Genomic DNA, 19,052 nt, shown 5'->3' on the forward strand with positions numbered 1-19,052 from the left:
GTATTTTAAGTTTTGGTGGGGGTATTTTTAGTTAAATTTGCATATTGTTTTTTGTCACAACAAGGCAGAGTTTGCATTCTTTAAATTCTTTTTTTAGATAGCTGCGCAACTTAAGAAACTTGATTTTTTTATACAAGTCTGTTAATTCTTGGTCTAATGAATTTGCAACAGTTAGTCATAGGAGTAATTTAAGTATGGCAATTTAAAACTCATTTGGATGTTATCATGGATGTAACATAATTATTCCAGGAAATATTTATATAAAGATGTTTAGAATAGCTCCCAAAGCACATTTATTTCATAACTGAAATGAAAATGTACTGGGTTTAGATATCTTTTTCCCCTCTCTCTTTTTATCTTCTTTGAAGTCAAAATAAAGAATATCCATCGGAAAGTTATCCTCCAGTCAACTATAAGAAAGAGGTATCTGTTACTTCTAAACCAACCCCAATTTTTTGTGTTCAGCATTCTGGTAAGTACAGGCTTTATAAAATGTGCAGTTGTGTCTGTGTGCAGTCAGAAAAACAAAATTGGTGTGGCATAGTGTATAAAAACTATGGATTTACTAGATACATTCCCCGAAAACTTTCTGGCAATACCATGTACTGTTTGATCATGCAAACTATTAACATGTATGCAAAAGGATTCTATTTATGACTTCACGTCTTGTTTCCTTTTGAATTTGTTCTATGACTTTCCCACTACAACCTGAATATTAGTACTCCTTTACTAAGGAATTTATTTTCTGAGGCATTTACTTACTGTTGTTAGGGTGTTTTGAAAACTGAAGTTCTGTTTCAAAAGAATGAGAATACTCCTATTTCTTATATAAATATAATCCAGTTTTTATATGTTGAAATACAGAAAAAAGAAATTCTTCTGTGTAACCCAAAGAGGGGCATTTTTCTTAACTGCTTTGGAGAAAATGACTCCTGTGATAGGTTTAGTCAGTTCCAGTGTATACATGCATAAGCAGAAACCACTTCTTAGATTAGCAAGCAAGCACTTTACCAAGTGTATAATTCTGTCAATGTGCACCCTTAAACCCATAGTATTTTCAAAGTATTTAAAAATTGATATCTTTATAAATATTTTGAGGACAAGAACAACTTTCATCCCCAAGAAATTAAAGCAATTACATACAATCAGTAACTTTCTACAACATATTCCATCCACCTCTCTGTTTCCTAGAGAATGGGAAGAAATTACTATTTAAGGCTCCTGAGAGAAATTGGTTTCAGAGAGCTTATTTCTAGGAAAGTTATGTGCACTTAAAATGGAAAGGTGTTTTTTAGCAAAGAAAAGCATTAAACATATGAAATGAATGTCTGGTTTGTGTTTTGTTGTAGTGACGTGATTTTCATGGTTAAAAGAAATAGCATATCAGGGCCTCATTGCTTTCAAATGTGAATCATTAGACACTCTTCTTCATAGGGGATGGAAAGATGTTGGCTTGTGGCCTGGCTGACAGCACTGTACGGATACTCAGTTCCAATCTCACCGATATGTATAATGTTTTTACAGGTAAATTTATTAATGGTATTATTAAAGAAATAGTACATGTTTGAGTTTAATGTAAAATGGTGCAGTAACTAAAAGACTCCACTTATATCATCTTGAGAAGAACAAGGGAGAGGGGATTCTGAATCATCTCCTTGTAGGGAGAGTGGATTCTGAATATTGCAATACTATTCATTGCAATAGTATATTGTAATGGTTTATTAGGTGAAAAGTTGACTAGGATGAGTTGGCCAAGGATGTGTTTGGTTTGCAGCTCCAAACTTGTCAAGAACAACTATTTAAAACAAAGGGATTGTTCCTGTGGAGAAATCCATATCTGCAAAAGTGTATGCTTGTGCAAACACTTGCATTACTTAGCATTTTAAAAGAGTCTTAAAAACTAAATTATTTCTAAATTTCTACAAGAACTATCTGTTAAATTTGTAATAACAGTAAATGTTAAGACTAAATTAATCCCACTAAAGGAATTTTCTGTGAAACTTCATAATGGGAGATTACTGTCTTTTACTAGCAGACCCTAACAAGTTTTAAAAATAGACTATTTTAAGTTATTTTAGAAAATTATTCCTAAGTAAATAACTGACAACTGATTTCTGAAAACTGGTTTTCTTTTTGAGCAATTTTCATTGCATTTAGTGGAAGAAGCTGTGGCATTGTGATAACTTAAGGAGGCAGAATTACTGATATTCTCCTTTTTGTGTGAGGAAATTGATTAAAATATTCTTTGTGGCAGATTAATAAGGTGTTTTTCTTCCACAATAGCAAGTTCATATTCTTTAAAAAATATTTTTCTTCATGGTTCACTGACTGATTTGAACAAATTCATAATGCAAAGCAGATAAAATGCAGGCAGGGATTGTGTTTTGAGGTTTTATTGACAAATTTTTTTATGTCGGTAGTACTGGAACAAAAGCAGTAATTTGTACAAAAGGATTTCATATAGATGGAATATATTTAACATTGTTTTAGCAGACCAGGATTTCTGAAAAATGCAATTAACCAAAACAGGTCAGAATTCTGTATTTCTTTCCCTTACTTGTTAAAAGCATCTTTAAAAATAATGATACAGTACTTGTTGCATTGGAAAATTATTCTGTGAGTCTATAAATTATCTATAATTTGTGAATTAAGTTATTTTGCACTATGTATTCTGTCTTCTGTAGCTCTTTGCAGTTTGTTTGCTGCATCACAGATCCAGCTCCCCTCTGTGTGAAATGCTATTAAGCTTTTAGACAGGCTGTTTTTACTTGAAGGTAGAGATTATATGATGCAGAAAGTGACATTTCAGTTCTGTTAAATAATCTTTTTTGGATATTTTTGTCACTGGAGTTTGTTTTTATGCAGGCTTCATTGATTTTGGACCGGTAAAAGCTGGGTTTTATTTTTGTTGCATCTCAGGGGAAGATGCTAATTTCATTGGTTTCATTGCATGTACACCTCCATATACTTGCTGCATACTAATTAATATCTAAGGACTAGTTCAGTGCTGGAAATAACAGAAAACATAGACTTTAATAAGAAAAATATATTAATCTGAGTAGACATTTGAAAGTAGATAAAAAAAAGATTAGAATTGAGGGGTTTCTAAATTTGAAAGAAAACCTTAGTTCATGTTACTCTGTAAATCATGAAGGAAGCAGTGTTTAGGTTTTGACACATTATTGACAAAAGACTTTGTCTTTCCATAAAATAAAATTAAATATGATTATTTTATAGGATGTTAGAAGTCCCTAAAATACTGCAGTACTCTGCAAATTCAAGCCAATTTGTTGTGCTGACAAAAGTAAAATAACCTGCATTAAACTTCATGTTACTACAGAGAACATTTTTCTGGTGCCAGAAATTCAGATGTCAAGTACTAGTTCTTTGTCTTGCTTAAAAAAAAATGATTTTTTACTTAATTGTTCTTCTGACAGAGGCTTTGTTCTATTAGTTTTCTTAGGCTTTGCACTACTATCTGATTTATTTCATTGATATCTTTAATTATGTCTTTTCTTCTATGATGTGCAGTCTGAAAAGCAATATAAACAACATTCTACTTCAGGCTCTTTAGGTAGCATAAGAGTGCAACCTGTGCCTGTAGTTCTTCTGTGCAGTTCAGATGATCATGCAACCATCTATTTACTTTCCCCTTTTGATGCCCTTATTTTAGGAGCGTCATAATACATGTGTTTTCATTAAAAACCATGATACATTATTCTTATTCAGAGCTGCAATCAATGGTAATGTAAAGCCTTTTTTTTTTTCAAGAAATGGCAATGGTATCTGCTCTCTTGAAAAATTTCAATTCAAGGCAGCATTAACATCTGAATATAGCTGCTTATCCAAAATCATGTTGCTATAATACACCATCAGAGAGGAGTGGTATAACTACAGAAATTTTGCTATAAGCCTAAGGTTTTTTTCCTGCTCAGTTACAGTTTTAAGTATGTAGTATTGATTTTAAGTAGTTTTACATTCCTCTTTGGTGATGGCTCCTCAGGTGTCTGTGTCCTGTAGTGAAGTGCAGGTAAGGTTGACCAGCTGTGAAGAGTTAGAGTCAGCATAGCCTTTTTGAAATCTTTACCAAACCAGCTGCTGTCCTTAATGTGCTTCAGGAGCAGGGAACCCTGAGTAATGCCTGTTTTGAAACTTACTGGACTCTTGCAAGCCAGCTGGCATCTCCTTCCCTGTGCTTTGGGACTGGGGGGCCTGGAGTGCAGAGATTCTTAAGCTTTTCTTGTGGCTCTTCCAATTTTCCAAACCTCAGATTTTCCTCAAGTTTCTCATGTTCCTTACCACTTTGGAAAACTGTTATGTATATTCTGTATATTGCATATTTTTTTTGTGTGTGGTGGTTTTGCTTTGTTTTGTTTGAATTTTTTATTTTGTTGGGGTTTTTTCATTGTTGTTGTTTGTTGTGTTAGAATTTTTTTCTCTTTTTCTTTAATGCAGATAATTCAAGGCTTCCAAATGGTTTCAGAAAAACCAAAGCCTCCAAATAAATCTTTGTGTTGAGAATAAAATAAGTATAGTACTTACATACGTAATTTTCCACTACCCATGCAGTTTTCTGGTGAAAATTCTACAGGCATTTGGTAACTGGGAATTAAAATATCTCATTTATACACCTTTTTATAGACATAAGTCTATAAAACCAGTATTGATACTAGCCTTGAATCCATCTCTTTGGAAATTATAAACTGTAACATTAAATTAGATGTTAGAAAAAATGTTTTCCCTGTTAGGGTGTTCAGGCACTGAAATGTTGCCCAGGGAGGTGGTGAAGTCATCATCCCTGGAAGTGTAAAAGAGGCATCTGGATCTGACACTGGAGGATATGGTTTAGGGATTACAGCAGTGACAGGTTAATGGTTACACTTGATGATCTTAAAGGTCTCTTCCAACCTTGATGATTCTATGAAAAAGAAAAGGTAATCATGGAAGATCTCAAATGCTGAGATAAATTGGATGGCCTTCCTGTGATTTAAAGAAATCTATTTTTATTTATATAAAACGTCAGTTGACTAAAGAGAAAATGTGCACAAGAGGGCAGCATAAGAACTTTGAATGTTTTAAGGCTATATGAAATTCATCAGACTTTGTCTAACAAATTAGAATAATATGGGTCAAAGGTTGTTAGATTTGATTGACATGTTCTTTTTTGACCTTTTTGATCAACATCAATATAATCTGAGATCAAATTAATAATTTTAGCTTTTGGATAATGTTTCTGGCTTTTGAAGTTCTTTCTTTGTAAGTTTACAATCTTGTTTTTAACTGTGTCACACCAAACTGGGAAAGCCTGTTTTTGGTAGATCCTAAATGCAAAAATACAAAAGTTAATATCAAAAAATATATTAAATGGACATTATAATACTTTAAACTATGATTTTTAAACAGGCAGTTACATTTTTTAATAGAGTGAGACAGTCCTGCAGAAGCCATTGTAATAGTGTGTTCACTGTGTTGTTACAAAAACAGGTCAGTAGTAAAAGCCTTATAAATAAAATAAAGTATTTCAACTGTTTGCAAGGTCTTAAGTGGTTTCCAGATCATGTTTAATATAAAATTTAATTATAATACTCAGATTTTCTTTTTGAGAAACACTGTATCTTTTTGCTTAACTTTTATTTCAAGGATATTTCTTGAAAATGTTCTTCCAATAACTTTGAAAAATTAAAGAGAGAATTATCACTGATTAGTAATGAGAGACATTTTCTGTGGGGTTTTTTGTGGAAGAAAAATACATTATCTGGTTTACTGTTACCAGTTTTAATCCAGTCATTTGAAGCCTGAACTTAAAATGTATTTTAATATTGTGCATAATTGCATGAAAACAATACAGTTTACTCTGGAGAAATGTATAAATGCAAGAAATGAGCTTTATGATATTTCCATTATTATTTTTATTAGGTCATGATAGTGCAGTTAACTCTGTTGGCTGGAGTCATGACAAGAAGTGGTTAGTTTCTGCATCAGAAGACAGAACTTTAAGAGTCTGGTCAGTCTGCAATAAGGAACCTGCCCTAATTCTGGTAATTAGAAACTTCCATTGGTTTGGACACAGAGGACACTCTTTTGCACTTTCATCTACTTCCATTTTAACAGCTCTTTAGAAGGAACATACAGCCTAATTTTTAAAGCTACTGAGTGGGGTGTCCAACTGATATAATCACAGAATCAATTAGGTTGGAAAAGATCTCTGAGATCAAGTCCAACCTGTGACCAAACACCACCATGTCAACTAGACCATGGCACTAAGTGCCACAGTCTCATCTTGAAAACCTCCAGGGATGGTGAATCCACCACCTCCCTGGACAGTCTATTCCAATCTCTAATCACCCTTTCTGTGAAGGAATTCCTCCTAATGTCCAACCTAAACCTCCCCTGGCACAATTTAAGACTATGATGTCCTCTCATCCTGTCCCTTGTTACCTGGGAGAATAAGCTGACCCCCACCTGGCTGCCACTTCTTTCAGGTAGTTGCAGAGAGTGATAAGGTCACCCCTGAGCCTCCAGGCTAAACAACTCCTGCTTCTGTTCTGAGTGATTGATCTTCATTGACTTCAAATCAGGGTTTTTTCCTCATGGTAATTTATAAAAAGAAAAAAAATCAACTTTGGTAGAAAAAAATTGGTGGCCATGTCTGGAAATTTTGGTTTTATTGTCTGGCCTATATATTCTATTTCAACTAATTTAAGTAGAATAAAAACTATTTTTAGATTAATAGATGTTCAGAATAGGAGGGGCAAGTACATTGTAGGTTAACCTCCTGGCCTATGATCAGGATAACAGGTAGACTATGCCTTAACATCAGGAATCTCAAACAAAAAGATATTCATTGTCTTTGAATCAATTCTTAATAGATTTCTTTGCATTTCAGGGTAAAGAAAAGTTCCACAAGGCTGTACGCTTTGCACAGTTTTATTTTATAGATGCGTTTGTATTGCTGTGTTGTGGGGCTGAATTTCATCTGTTAAGTCTCCATCTAGACACAGCAAAGGATGACCTCAAACGGTGAGCACAATTTGTCATTAACAGGCCAGTGAAGGTACTTGTATTGTTTGATCTGGGATTTTGTGGGTGATGAGTTGGGCTGGTGTGCAAAAATATTACTGAAGAAAAAGAATTAAACAAATTGTAAAAGCTAATTGCAAAATATCTTTTGCATTGAAATGTTAAATGGTTTTTACAGTGCATACCTTAACTGCAAATATTGTTTTACTATTACTGTTATAATTTCAGACCTTCTGAGCATTACCTTCTGCCTGTTTGCATCTTAATGTGCATTAGTGTCTTAAGTTATGTTTGAATAGTGGGAATACTTTTTCTTTCAGACTCCAATATGCTGTGACTGTTTTCTTCTTTCTCTGTCAAATGGAAGTAGATCACTTTCCTAATTTTCATTGACCTTCCACCTGTTACATTGTATCTAATTACTTTTCTTACTATCTTGTTATGTCCCTGTTTTTTCATTGTTAGGCATCCTTCATGCACTTCTTACTAAGACCATTCTGTTTATAGTTATGTGGCTCCTACATTCTGACTTGAATAATTTCTTTTATTTAAGATCTGATATATCTTTTCTGTTCTTTTAGTTCATAACTAAAATTGCCCTTATATCCTTTTACTAAGATTCTCTGCTCTTTATTTGCTATTGCTGTTTTTCAGCAGTATGTATGTATGTGAGACTTTGTTACATTGAAATATATATACATGTGCCTGTATATATGTATAACTTTAGACACAATTGCATTTAAAAACTCCTTGAAGTGACGTTTTCCTTTGATACTTTGGATTCTGAGTGGAAGGACAAGCAGAATTAAGGCTACAACACTGAAGTCTATTAGCTGATATTGTGAATGGTGTGTTTTTTCTGTTCATGACATTAAACAATATTGGACTGCATCCTTAGATGGGAAAAACTGGCATATTTTCTTGGTAGGTTTGCTGCTGCACAGGAAAACATACTAAGCACAACCTTAAATGTGTTTTTGAATAGAAGTGCTTTCCTGGATTGGGGCATGAACCTGAACATCACTGAAATGTTAAAATGGTCAGACAGAATAATGTAATACTTTCCTTCCATAATCTGATTATCTGCTTTCTGTATTGCCCATTAATTCTTAGTTTATGAAGATATTAATAAAGCAATGAAAAAGTAACCCAAATTGCTATATAAACTGTAGTCTCTAAGAGGCAAGAGCTAATGTACAGTGTCCAGCTCAGTGTGTTCATAATGCCTGACTGAATTTTAATTGACTTGCAACTGCATTGTGTTAAAAAAAAAAGGTCATAAATATACTAAGATTTATCTTTTTCTACTAATTGGTACTCCTCCATTTTTTCCCCTCTGTTACTTTGGCTCAGTTTTGTCCTAACTTGTATTTGATGAATCTCAGTTAACTGTTGGTTGATTTGATTTCTATCTGAAATTCTACCCGGGCAGCACCCTGTGAGGTGTTCATCTGTGTGGCCATCTGCATTGTAGAAGCAAGATAGTTGAACTAACTCAAGCAATTGTTTTTGCAACTGTTTCAGTAAGCCTATTTTAGCAGGGTAAATTAGACCAGAGGACGCTTCATACTGTCTTCATTAGATTGTTTCTATTATCTCAGTCAGCTTGTTTTAAGTTAGCTTGGATATCTTTACCCAAAAATAGAGATAAATCATTTGCTCCTGAAGTCTAGTGCAGTTTATTTTTTAGTTTACTTGAATAAAATACTTCTGGAAACTACAAAAGTTTATTGGATTAAATTGCAGAACACAGTATTTTACCTTCTGCTTCACCATCACAGCTGACGTAGCCCTAATGTCTACCTCAAAAAATCAGCAGACCATTGTTTGAGAATGACAAGTAAAGGAAAAAGCAAGTCACTAACCATTTTTCTTTTGAACAGATACAGCTGATAAACATTTTACTTTTGTCAAATGATCTCAGTTTTGCAAACTTTTAGTATTGTTGGAAAGAAGTAGTAATGATTCCTACAAGTGTGTCATGCATGGACTTTTGTTCTGTCACTAGAAAAACATGCTAAAATACCAGTATAATGTTAACTGTTTACACTGGAATTATTTTAATTCTGTGCAGACACTGTCCAGCAACAGCTAAAATCCTGGTGTGTTATCAACACTGTTTTGGTCACAAGTATAAAACACAGTACCAAGCCACTGTGAAGAAAATAAACTCCACCCCAACCCGGCCCAGTACAGTTATTATTAACTATTTACATTCCCTTGGTGACTTCTATGAAAATCACTCTTTTCTTGCCCCACATATCCATATGCATACACATATCCATCTCCATCTCCATTGAGTAATATTTTATGTTTACTTTGGTGGATTTAAGAAGAGATCCATGTTGCCACTGTCGATATATTTCCATAAACAGAAAGACCTAATCAGACTGAATAACAACACAGCTCTCTGTTGTGTTATATGAATAAGTCTGAAGTCGTTTTAGAGGTCTTGCCCTGTTTGCCACATCTGCATGGAGTTGGCAGGTAACCCACAGGACCTTAAACAGTCCAGTACTTGTTGTGAAGGAAAATTTATTCAGTAGTGTGTGATCAGCCTCTTGTTCTGTTTCTTTCCTCACTGTTTTCTCCTTGTTTTCGTTCTGATTGACCTGTGGCCAGCACATTAAAGACTATACTGAAACTAGTGGCATTTCTGCTTTTTGATCACAAGTACTTGTCAGATTTGTTTTCTCTTCAATGTTTTCAGTATATATACAGGATTATTTTAGTGTTTCACATTGATGCAAGACAAGTCTTATATATATGGATATCATGTTTCTTTTCGTCCAAATGAGTTCTATTACCAAGTTTTTTAATGAAGTTCAGCAATAAATCAAAATATCTGTGGCTTTAATTTTTAATAATGAAATAAAGCATTTTGATTTGTTTTGTGATTCCAGTGGGAGTTTGCTGGTGACCACAAATCATAATTTATTTCATTAACACTAGCATTCACTTGATATTCTTTGCAGATACAAACAGAGAAGTGTTTGCAATTTGGTACAGAAATTTCCCATGGCTTCTACAGTGGAGATTACCAGCCTTTCAGCAGTAAATGATTTCTACTCTTGTATCCTTTGTATTTCTTACTGTCTTTGTAGTTCTTTGGGTTCAATTACATGGACATAACTTCAGTTAAAGTAAGAAGCATTTGATTATTTACCACTCCTTTTCTATTAGAGTAAAAAAGCTGTATTTTTTGTGATATTACACTTAACCCTTGGACATGAATTTTTAGTACTGTCAGATTTTTGATGCTGCTCATAGAGTAATAAATGCAACAGAGGTTTGGTATCTAGCTATCTAGCTATCTAGCTATCTTTTTGTCTATCTATATGCTTTTGTTCCTCTAGATCACTTTAACACAGAGAACTGTACAGATATTGTACTTACAGCTGGCAGCAACCGAGCACTGGAAGTTTTTGACCTCAATGCAGGCTGCAGCACAGCAGTGATATCAGAAGTTCATACTAGATCAGTCCATCAGATTTGCCAAAACAAGGTATATACCTTATTGAATTTTATTTGTAGTACCACTGCAACATCATCAACAAAGAAATTGGAGGCTAAAAATATAATTGATTGTAATCAATATGTTTTTATATGTTGGGGAGGATGGGCAAGGACATAAGTCTGTGTGATAAAGGCACCCAGATCTCATTTGTTCTCTAGTGTAAAGGAGGTGAGAATGGCTGAACAAGCTTGTTATTAGAGAAGTGCTTATTACTCTTTGCCTTATTTGTGCTAGACTGTAATACTGTAGTTCAGGGGGAAGTTTTCCCTGTGTAACTGTTGTCCTCTAAATTCAATCTGACATAGTCAGATTTCTTCTGAAACTTAAGAAACAGAAACCAAAAAAAAGAGATTCTCAGTACTGCAACACAATAGATGACTAAAGCCCTCTCATCCTTGGTCTTTTTTTTCCCTTGAAGAATGATTTGAGTGTTTGGAGTTCTTGTGGTACCATACGTTCTTGAATGCCTACTGTGTTAGGTCTGATTGAATGTGGTATTCCCAGGGAGAAAGTCCATGATTCTGTGGGTTTAAAACAATTCCTTATTATTACTGTTGTAGAACTCTTTGTGGGTTTTCCTTAGAGATGTGATCTGGTAAAACACTTCAAACTGTGCTGACTATTTCAGTACTGTTTGTAACACAAATAGACTTAAAATTCTGGCTTTTCTTTTTGTTTGATCAGCTTAGTGCCTTCAGGTTATTTAATCAAGAAGCAAGTATTATCTTGGGAGAAAAACCTAGAAGTATGTGGTATAGCAAAGAATATTGACCATTTTTTGGGAAAATTATACATCAAGGTTCTCTTATTTTTTTTCAGTTATATAAAATTAATATTTTAAACAAGTCAATAGGAAAATAATAAATCAACTATTTTATTACATTGGATAGTTTAAAACTGCTAGAGTAACTGCATTTACATGAAGGTAATGTGTGAAAATATTTTATAGACATAAAACCATGCAGAATGCTGTGTGCAAACTTCATCCTGTTTAAAGTATGAAACACATTGGAATCTCAGGTTAGCTAATGATGAGAGGTGATGCACTAGAAGCAAATCTGTAGAGTGAAACAGTTGCTGAAGATCCAGTGCCTACACACCAAAATATTTGAAGGCTCTCCTTTGGTCTGTTCCTAGTCTCATCTGTGGACTGAATACTCATTAGTGAGTGCAGTATATATATATATATATATATGTGTGTGTGTATGTATATATATATATATATATATATGTATCATTTTCTAGTTTAGATTCATGCAAATCAGTTCTCATGTTCCAAGACATGATGCTACCTGGACAGTAGTAAGTGGGGATAATCAGAAAACTAATTCTTTAAATAAGTAAAAAATAGAAAATCTATTTATAATGTCTTGGGACACACTAAGGAAGATATGTTCTGATTAAGTGTGGGAGGAACCTGTCTGCAATCGTTAAATACATGGAATCCTCTAGAAACCTGCTGCTATTTTTGGTTTTGGACAGAAGCAACTGTAAGCAACTATATATAATTTGCAATGTAAAGACTTGGATTTTAAGTTGTTCTGATCTGTTCTAGAGATTGCAAGAATTGCCAGTGTGTGAAATCCATCTCAGCCTGTAATGTACTTGATTAAGGTTTTTATGTCATTCCATTGCTTTGCATACTAACTTTTAAGAGATATAGTAAAAGAAATTGATTGAAATATCAAAATTGTGTTCCTGTCTTAGAGATTAGGAACATCTGAGATGCAGAAATAAATGGCAGTTTGAGATTAGACCACAAAGATTCAGAGTTTTAGTGTTAATAATATGCTTGTAATGCTGCAAAACATGTTTTTTGAACAGGAATCTATCAGTATGACCCACAAATATTTACATGGGATTATGTTCTGCTAGCACAGTCATAGAGTACACTCATTTCCACAGAAACACCAAAGTTTTCAGTTTTCTGCTCAGACCCTTTTGTTTCAAAATCAATTGCTCCATTACTTAGGAAAAGTAGCTGATGTGAAGGCTGAAAAATGTAATAGGAGTCTCAGAAGTTTCAGTTAAGCTTTTCCTAGCCATAGTTACAATGCTGTGTGCTTGCCTGGAAGGTATGGAGTGCTTTCTGAGACATCTATTGATTGATGCCTTTAGCATAAGCTTGTTTGGAAGACATGAATGGTGCTCATATGGAATTAGTGAAAGAAATAGGAATTCTGTTGAACCATGTTCTTCTTGAGGCCAGATTTTATGTGGAAATTGCAATGTAGTTAGTCTAGAGAGAAGCTGAGAAGAGGTTACAGTGGTAGATGAGGAAGATGATGGGGCAGAGGCAAATGATTTGTCTATCAGAATGAAAGAACAGAGTTTCAAGAATATGTTACTTTTTGCATCAGATTCTCATAAATTATGGACCTGGACTATTATGGACTATAAAAACACAAAGTACTAAATAAAATTCAACTTGCATATTATCCCAACTAGTCTATATTTTCTTGTCTTTTATATCAATGTTCAGCAGCAAATGTAGTTTGAAGGTACAAGCATAACTTTGTGCTAGTAAAGTATACTGCTGACAAAATGTCAGGGCAGGGAAGGAATAAAGAGATTGCTTTTCTTACCCATATTGCTGTTAGTGTATTCTATAGTAAAGGAGTAGTGCATGAAGTAAATGTGTATGTGTCTGTAGAACTTTTCATATTGGACTCTGTGATCATTGCTAACTGAAGCAAGGGATGGTGAGTAGAAGTTTCGAAAGCACAAAAAGAAAGGGTTCTCTGTAGTTTTTAATTAATTGAATCCTTTGGACAAGTACTGTCTTTGTCTTTTGCCTTAGCATTTTTTTATATAGTTATGCACAGCTAATGTGAGAATTTGTAGACTTTGTGGGAAATCTGATGCATTTTAATGGATCTGTTTGAGCAAGCTATACACCAGCTTTCATAATGAATAGGAGATTCCTGGCAGTCAAACACTGATTGCGGGAAATGACCTTGAGGTTTCTGTGATGTATTCAGCCAAATCAAGAATGTGAATGGTAAGGAAAGAAGAGAAGGAGTTTTCACTGTTTATATTTAGTTCCCTGGAGAAAGAAGTTTGTAGCCAGCAAAAAGGCTGGCGTCTGCCAATGTGGATGTTAAAAAATCAGAGGTTTAAAGGTAGACTGGTTTTAATTATTTAAAGATACAAAGCTAAGATTAGTCCTATTCTGAATGAACACAATTGCTACTGAAGTCAATGGAAAGTTTTCCCACTTATTCCATGGCTAAATATGGCTTAAAATTAATTGCTGGACTGATCTTTGATCCCTCCCTTTCACTGCCTTTATTTCCTCCCCTAAGCATCCCATAATGTCTTGTGCAATCACAAAAAGGTCTTTCTCTACACCACATCATGGATCCCATACCCTGATATTTAGTAATCCTCATCAGTTTGAGATGATCCAGTGAGCCTCTCCCATTGTTTCCTCATGGCGGGTGTCACCCCTGGAGCAAAGGCATCATGGATGTCCTGGGACAGGACTGAGAGGAGTTAAGGCAGTGCTCATTTCTCTGACTGGATTATGAAGATTCCTCAACATGCCAGCATTCCTCTTCACTCTTTTGTGTGTGTGCAGTCAAGATTTTTTTTTTCACGTAACCTAAGAAACATTTACTATTTATTTTTCAAATGGACTAAGTTCTTCACCAAGAGGGTGGTTGGTCACTGGACCAGACTCCCCAGGGAAGTGGTCCTGGCACCAAGCCTCTCACAGTTCAAGGAGCATCTGGAGAATGCATTTAGTCACATGGTTTAATTTTAGGTAGTCCTGCAAGGAGCAGGGAGTTGGGCTCAATGATCCCCATGGATCTATTCCAACTCGAAATATTCTATGAATCTGTAAATAATTAATGCCATGAGAATGCTTACCTGAAATTGATTTCATATTTTACAGGGGTCGTCCTTCAGCACTCAGCAATCTGAAGCTTACAACCTTTTCATGACCACAGCTGCAGGTGATGGCATCAAACTGTGGGATTTAAGAACACTGAGGTAAGAATTAATTAAGTACCTTGGAATAAAAAGCCATGCTTTATCTTTATTCAAAATTGTCATACTTGCTGTGAAATACCAGTAGAAGTTTGGACGTGGAATCAGATCTACAGTCAGGCTTTTCAAAAAGGAAAATTAATTGGAATTTACTAATTTTAAGAGACTAAGAAAAATGTTTGTTCTTCAATTATAGTTATGTGGAAGCCATTAAATATTTAAGGTTTTTCACCCATGTTTAGCTATCTTTGTAGATCTAATTGTGTATATAAAATGCTACTTTGCCCTGAATGCAAATGTTATTTTCAAAATAGCCTATCATTAATGCTAAAGAGGGTCACATTTATCATCTGTCTTTTAAAATATAAATGCAATTGTAAAAACATTATTACAAATAATGTATGTAGTGCTATAAATTTGCATTATGTATTATCATAAACTCAGAATAAACTGCTACACTTTTTCTAAACACTTTTCAGTGTTGTACTTGGGAAAGCCATGGGACAAAGGAAGAGCATGTCAGGGAGGGAACATTGCTCAGGAAAATAAATACTTGGGGCAATCCCTCTTGGTCAGGCTAAAAGGATTATGTTTAAAAGAAAAGGGGTTTGGACAGGAGGATGTTTAAGCTTTAAAGAATAATTTCATATTTGCTTTTTGTGTATGTAAACATATATTTATTGAAAGATGTAATATAATTTTTCTAGTACTGAATTTTCTATTTGGGCAATGCTTAACGAGTCTTTCATTTATTTCCATCCTTCTGTGGTAAGAATGCATTAAATCTATAGGGGGCATATATGTTCTTTCCTAAAGCATTGCTGTATTACCTGCTCTGAATACCAGAAAGTAATGAAACTAGAGACTGCTGGGGTTGGAATCTGTTACCTTCTTATGTTTTTCTAATAAGCTGCTCAAACTGTGTTACTGAAGAGTAATGAAAAAGTAGAAAACTTTTCACAGATCACTTATCTGTCTTTTTGTTTCTAAATACTCATATAGGTGAATGGTAAAATAGTTAAAGTGTAAAATCTGGGCAGTCAATTAAATGAGTATGTCCTGGGAAGAAGGGACTAATTTATGTATGTTCTTGCTCTATATTTAATTTGGCTAAGTCAGTGTATTCTAGTGTCCACTGAGTTCTATTAGCCAAACTTCAAAAAAGTAATTCAGGCCCTTAATGACAGATATTTTAAGCATGCTTATTAGGTATTATGTATATATGTGTGTTTGTTGCCCATTACATGGTGATCAGTGGTATTAGGTGTTCTGGAGAAGAAACAAAGAAAATAAACCATTATTTTTCACTTGCTAGCAACATTCAAGGAAAAAAAACCCAAAACCAATTTTTAAAAACGAATTTTTTTGTCATTGCTCAGACCAGAGATAGACCCTTCTATATTTTAAAGTCTGTTCTTGAACTCTCATAAGGAGGAAAACTGTTCAATTTTTCCTATGTGTTCACCAGGTGTTTTTCACATAAATAAATTTTAAATGTCTGAGTTTGGAAAGATCTATTTGAACTTGGGACAAATCTCCACTGAAGTGTTAGGTCTACTATAGTTACACAGACTGAACACTTTTGCTGATTTTTTTATCCATAGGTCTTGTCCAATCAAATCTAGTCCATCCCTAACACCATGGGGTACTTACAGAATATATTAGTTCCTAAACAATCTTATGGTGGGCCAGTACTTTTAATCTCTTAAAGCTGTTGATTTGTAAAGTTGGTGCATCAGCAACTGTGTTTTGAATGGTCCCTCTGGAATGACCTCTCTTTGTTTCTGCCTTTGGTTTGCCAGAATAGGGTTTGTTTAGTGAAATTTTTGTCCAGTGTTCTTGAAATATAGCAAAGGTAAGTCCACCTTCTCATTTATACTGTTTGCAGTGTTGTGAATAGTAACACTAACTGCAAGATTTCAACTTCATTGTTTGTTGATTTCATTCTAAATATTTGCCCTAGACATCCACAGTGAAAATTGTTTTACTTTTCTTTTAATCTGCTTGTTGCCCTTAAGAATTCTATCCATTGTTACTTTATTTAATAGTACTGTAAAGTACAAAATTCTTATTAAAATAGGAGGGGAAAACCCTCCAGCACGGTGCTCCTCAGAACTGCTGTTGAAAGCATAGGAAGCAATTTGCAGAATAACTGCACAATTTCCCTAGGATACTTAGGATTTTTTTTTAAAAATCAGTTTCTTTGATGGTAGTTCCTTTTTTTATTCTTATGACATGCATCCCTTTTCTCATAATTGACTGAGGAATCATAGCAGGATACTCAGGTTCTTTTTTGATCTTTGCTTAGATTAAATCTTCAGACATGTTAACCTGGCCTACAGCTTTATAAGTTTTGAATATATTGATATTTTGGCTCTGACTTCAACAATATTTTTTCCATTTAGTCTGCCTATCAAAATACATTTTTTCCCGGTGAAAATTCATTTAACTTTGCTTTTCTTTTGCTTTTGGAGTTGGTGAAAGTATTTTGCAACTTCAATTTTCATCATCCTTTCTGGATAAAGATGTGAATCTGTCTGTCTCTTTCACTATTGGCGATCTGGAGGCATTCCAAGATTGCTTCAGAGACTGCCAGAAAGTCTTATGGGTTCCTCTGAAGGTGGTACAAGAAAAGGCATTTCAACTTTCTGATGTTGTCAGCCAACCTCACACAGCCAGGTCATCTTGCCAATGAATGAGGGAATATTGGACACTGCTAGTGGCTTTTGGATTTACTCAGACTCCTGCTTCATTTGCTTTGAAATGCATGGATTTGTAGTTTCATCTGAAGATTTTGAATATTTTTATACTTTTTCTGCATTGTGCTCATTTGTAACTGTAACTATGAAGAGCTTCAGACAAACCAGACTTATGAATAAAGAACCAAGGAGAATAGATTTTTTTTGAAGAAGAACCAACTCTGACTACTCTTCGTCCAGGTTAGGATAATGAACTACGAGGCCTTGTAAATAAATACTATGGGCTAAGATAATTACTTCTGAGCAGCTTCCAAGGCATTCTGAATTGCAATTTAAGCCTACTTTGTCTAAAAGAATGGCTTCTTGGAGAACAAGTGAAATTATTTTTGCTTGTGTCCAAGGTGAAAGCAGTTAACACAGGAGGTAGACTGAGGTGCCATGGGAATCTGAATGAGAAGAACATTATAGTCACCAGCTTCAGGATTCCCAGGAAAGACTCAGACAAACATGTAATGATCAGGAGGTAGAAAAGGTTAATGCTTTCTTACCTTTTTTGAAAGAGTTGAAGTGTTCTTTGTGGTGAAACATTGCAGACTCCTAATTGTCCATAAGAAAATTTACCATTCTACCTCATTCTGCTGTGTCTACTGAATGCATTTTAGAGACATCACCACTCTTCCTGAAGTCAGTAATCTAACGTTGATTCATATGCATCTGTACTTCTTGTCTCCACCACTTAAATTTAATGTTTTGGGAAAGTCTAGATTGGGATGATGTAAATTGGTGAGCCCTATAGGTCGCACAGGCTAGATATAGCTGAAAATTCCAATGCACTGAGCCTCCTTGTCTGCCCGTCCTGCCTGTTTTTAGTGGTTATGTTCATGAGCATACAGGAGAGTGAGAGACAGCTACATTTCAGCATCCCAGTGCTGTAAACCCCATGCATAGGAAGAGTGTAGAAACCAAAGAATTAAATAATATTCCATTCCTTCGCACAGTAAACCCATAACAACACAAAATGTCAGACCAGCTGCTTTAATATGTTCATATGTCACTTAAATTTCACATGACAGTTTTTAATTCTGCTTTACCAGTCTGGATCCTTTCAATTTCTCACTTTCTTCCACTTGTAGATTAGATAATTCTGTGCATTAAAAGTCCAGAAGAAAGGAAGTTTCTTTCATTTGTTATATGAGGAGGAAACTATAAATTCAAAGCATTGCCCTCTTCACTTTGTTAAATGCATTTAGAATATGGACTAAACAGTAGCACCAGTTACATGGATGCTCATGCCTTCATGAATGGCTGGCATTGAGAAAAATTGTGTCCAGATTTCAGCAACTTTCCTTTCATGATTCATTCCGAAGAGTCCCTTTCCTGAGAGAGGTTCTAGAATGTGAAGTAGTGTAAGCTTTTCTTCCGAAGGTGGATTTCAGGTCTTCTGCAAAGCTTTTAGGCACTGATGTGCACCTTCTTTGCTCATCAGTAAATCATGGCTAAAGTCATAATACAGTAAAGCTTTATCCTTCTTTCTGTCAGTAATTGTGTGGCCTGGCTTGGTCTCAGGTTTTCAGATGTGTATTTACTCAAGTTACAGGCTGCACTGTGAGGACTCTCAGTGCACCACTGGCATTAATTGCCCTGGCCAGTCTTGGACCCCAACCCATGTACTTTGCTTCTTGCTTCAGGCGTTCCATTTAAGCTCAGGCCTGGACATTTAGTCCTTGTATGACGTTTAGCAAAGGCAAATTCTAGGTTCTGCACTTGGGATGGGGCAATGAGAGGCTGGAGATCAGTGCCGTGGAAAGGGTCCTGGGGTTTCC

At 34.9% G+C, this 19,052-nt stretch overlaps 1 protein-coding gene across 1 annotated transcript in view; it reads left to right on the forward strand.

Annotated features, from left to right (window-relative positions):
* The window catches only part of WDR27 (WD repeat domain 27), a 33,653-nt gene extending 19,116 nt beyond the window's left edge, over positions 1-14,537 (forward strand). Inside the window, exons 15-21 of the mRNA XM_009075298.1 lie at positions 369-472; positions 1,435-1,524; positions 5,917-6,038; positions 6,887-7,020; positions 9,996-10,093; positions 10,404-10,525; positions 14,436-14,537. Coding sequence (XP_009073546.1) covers positions 369-472; positions 1,435-1,524; positions 5,917-6,038; positions 6,887-7,020; positions 9,996-10,093; positions 10,404-10,525; positions 14,436-14,537 — 772 coding nt within the window. The remainder of the gene's footprint in view (positions 1-368; positions 473-1,434; positions 1,525-5,916; positions 6,039-6,886; positions 7,021-9,995; positions 10,094-10,403; positions 10,526-14,435) is intronic.
* The last annotated feature ends 4,515 nt before the right edge of the window (positions 14,538-19,052 follow it).

The sequence above is a fragment of the Acanthisitta chloris genome, unplaced genomic scaffold (assembly GCF_000695815.1).
Source record: "Acanthisitta chloris isolate BGI_N310 unplaced genomic scaffold, ASM69581v1 scaffold9965, whole genome shotgun sequence".
NCBI lineage: Eukaryota > Metazoa > Chordata > Aves > Passeriformes > Acanthisittidae > Acanthisitta > Acanthisitta chloris.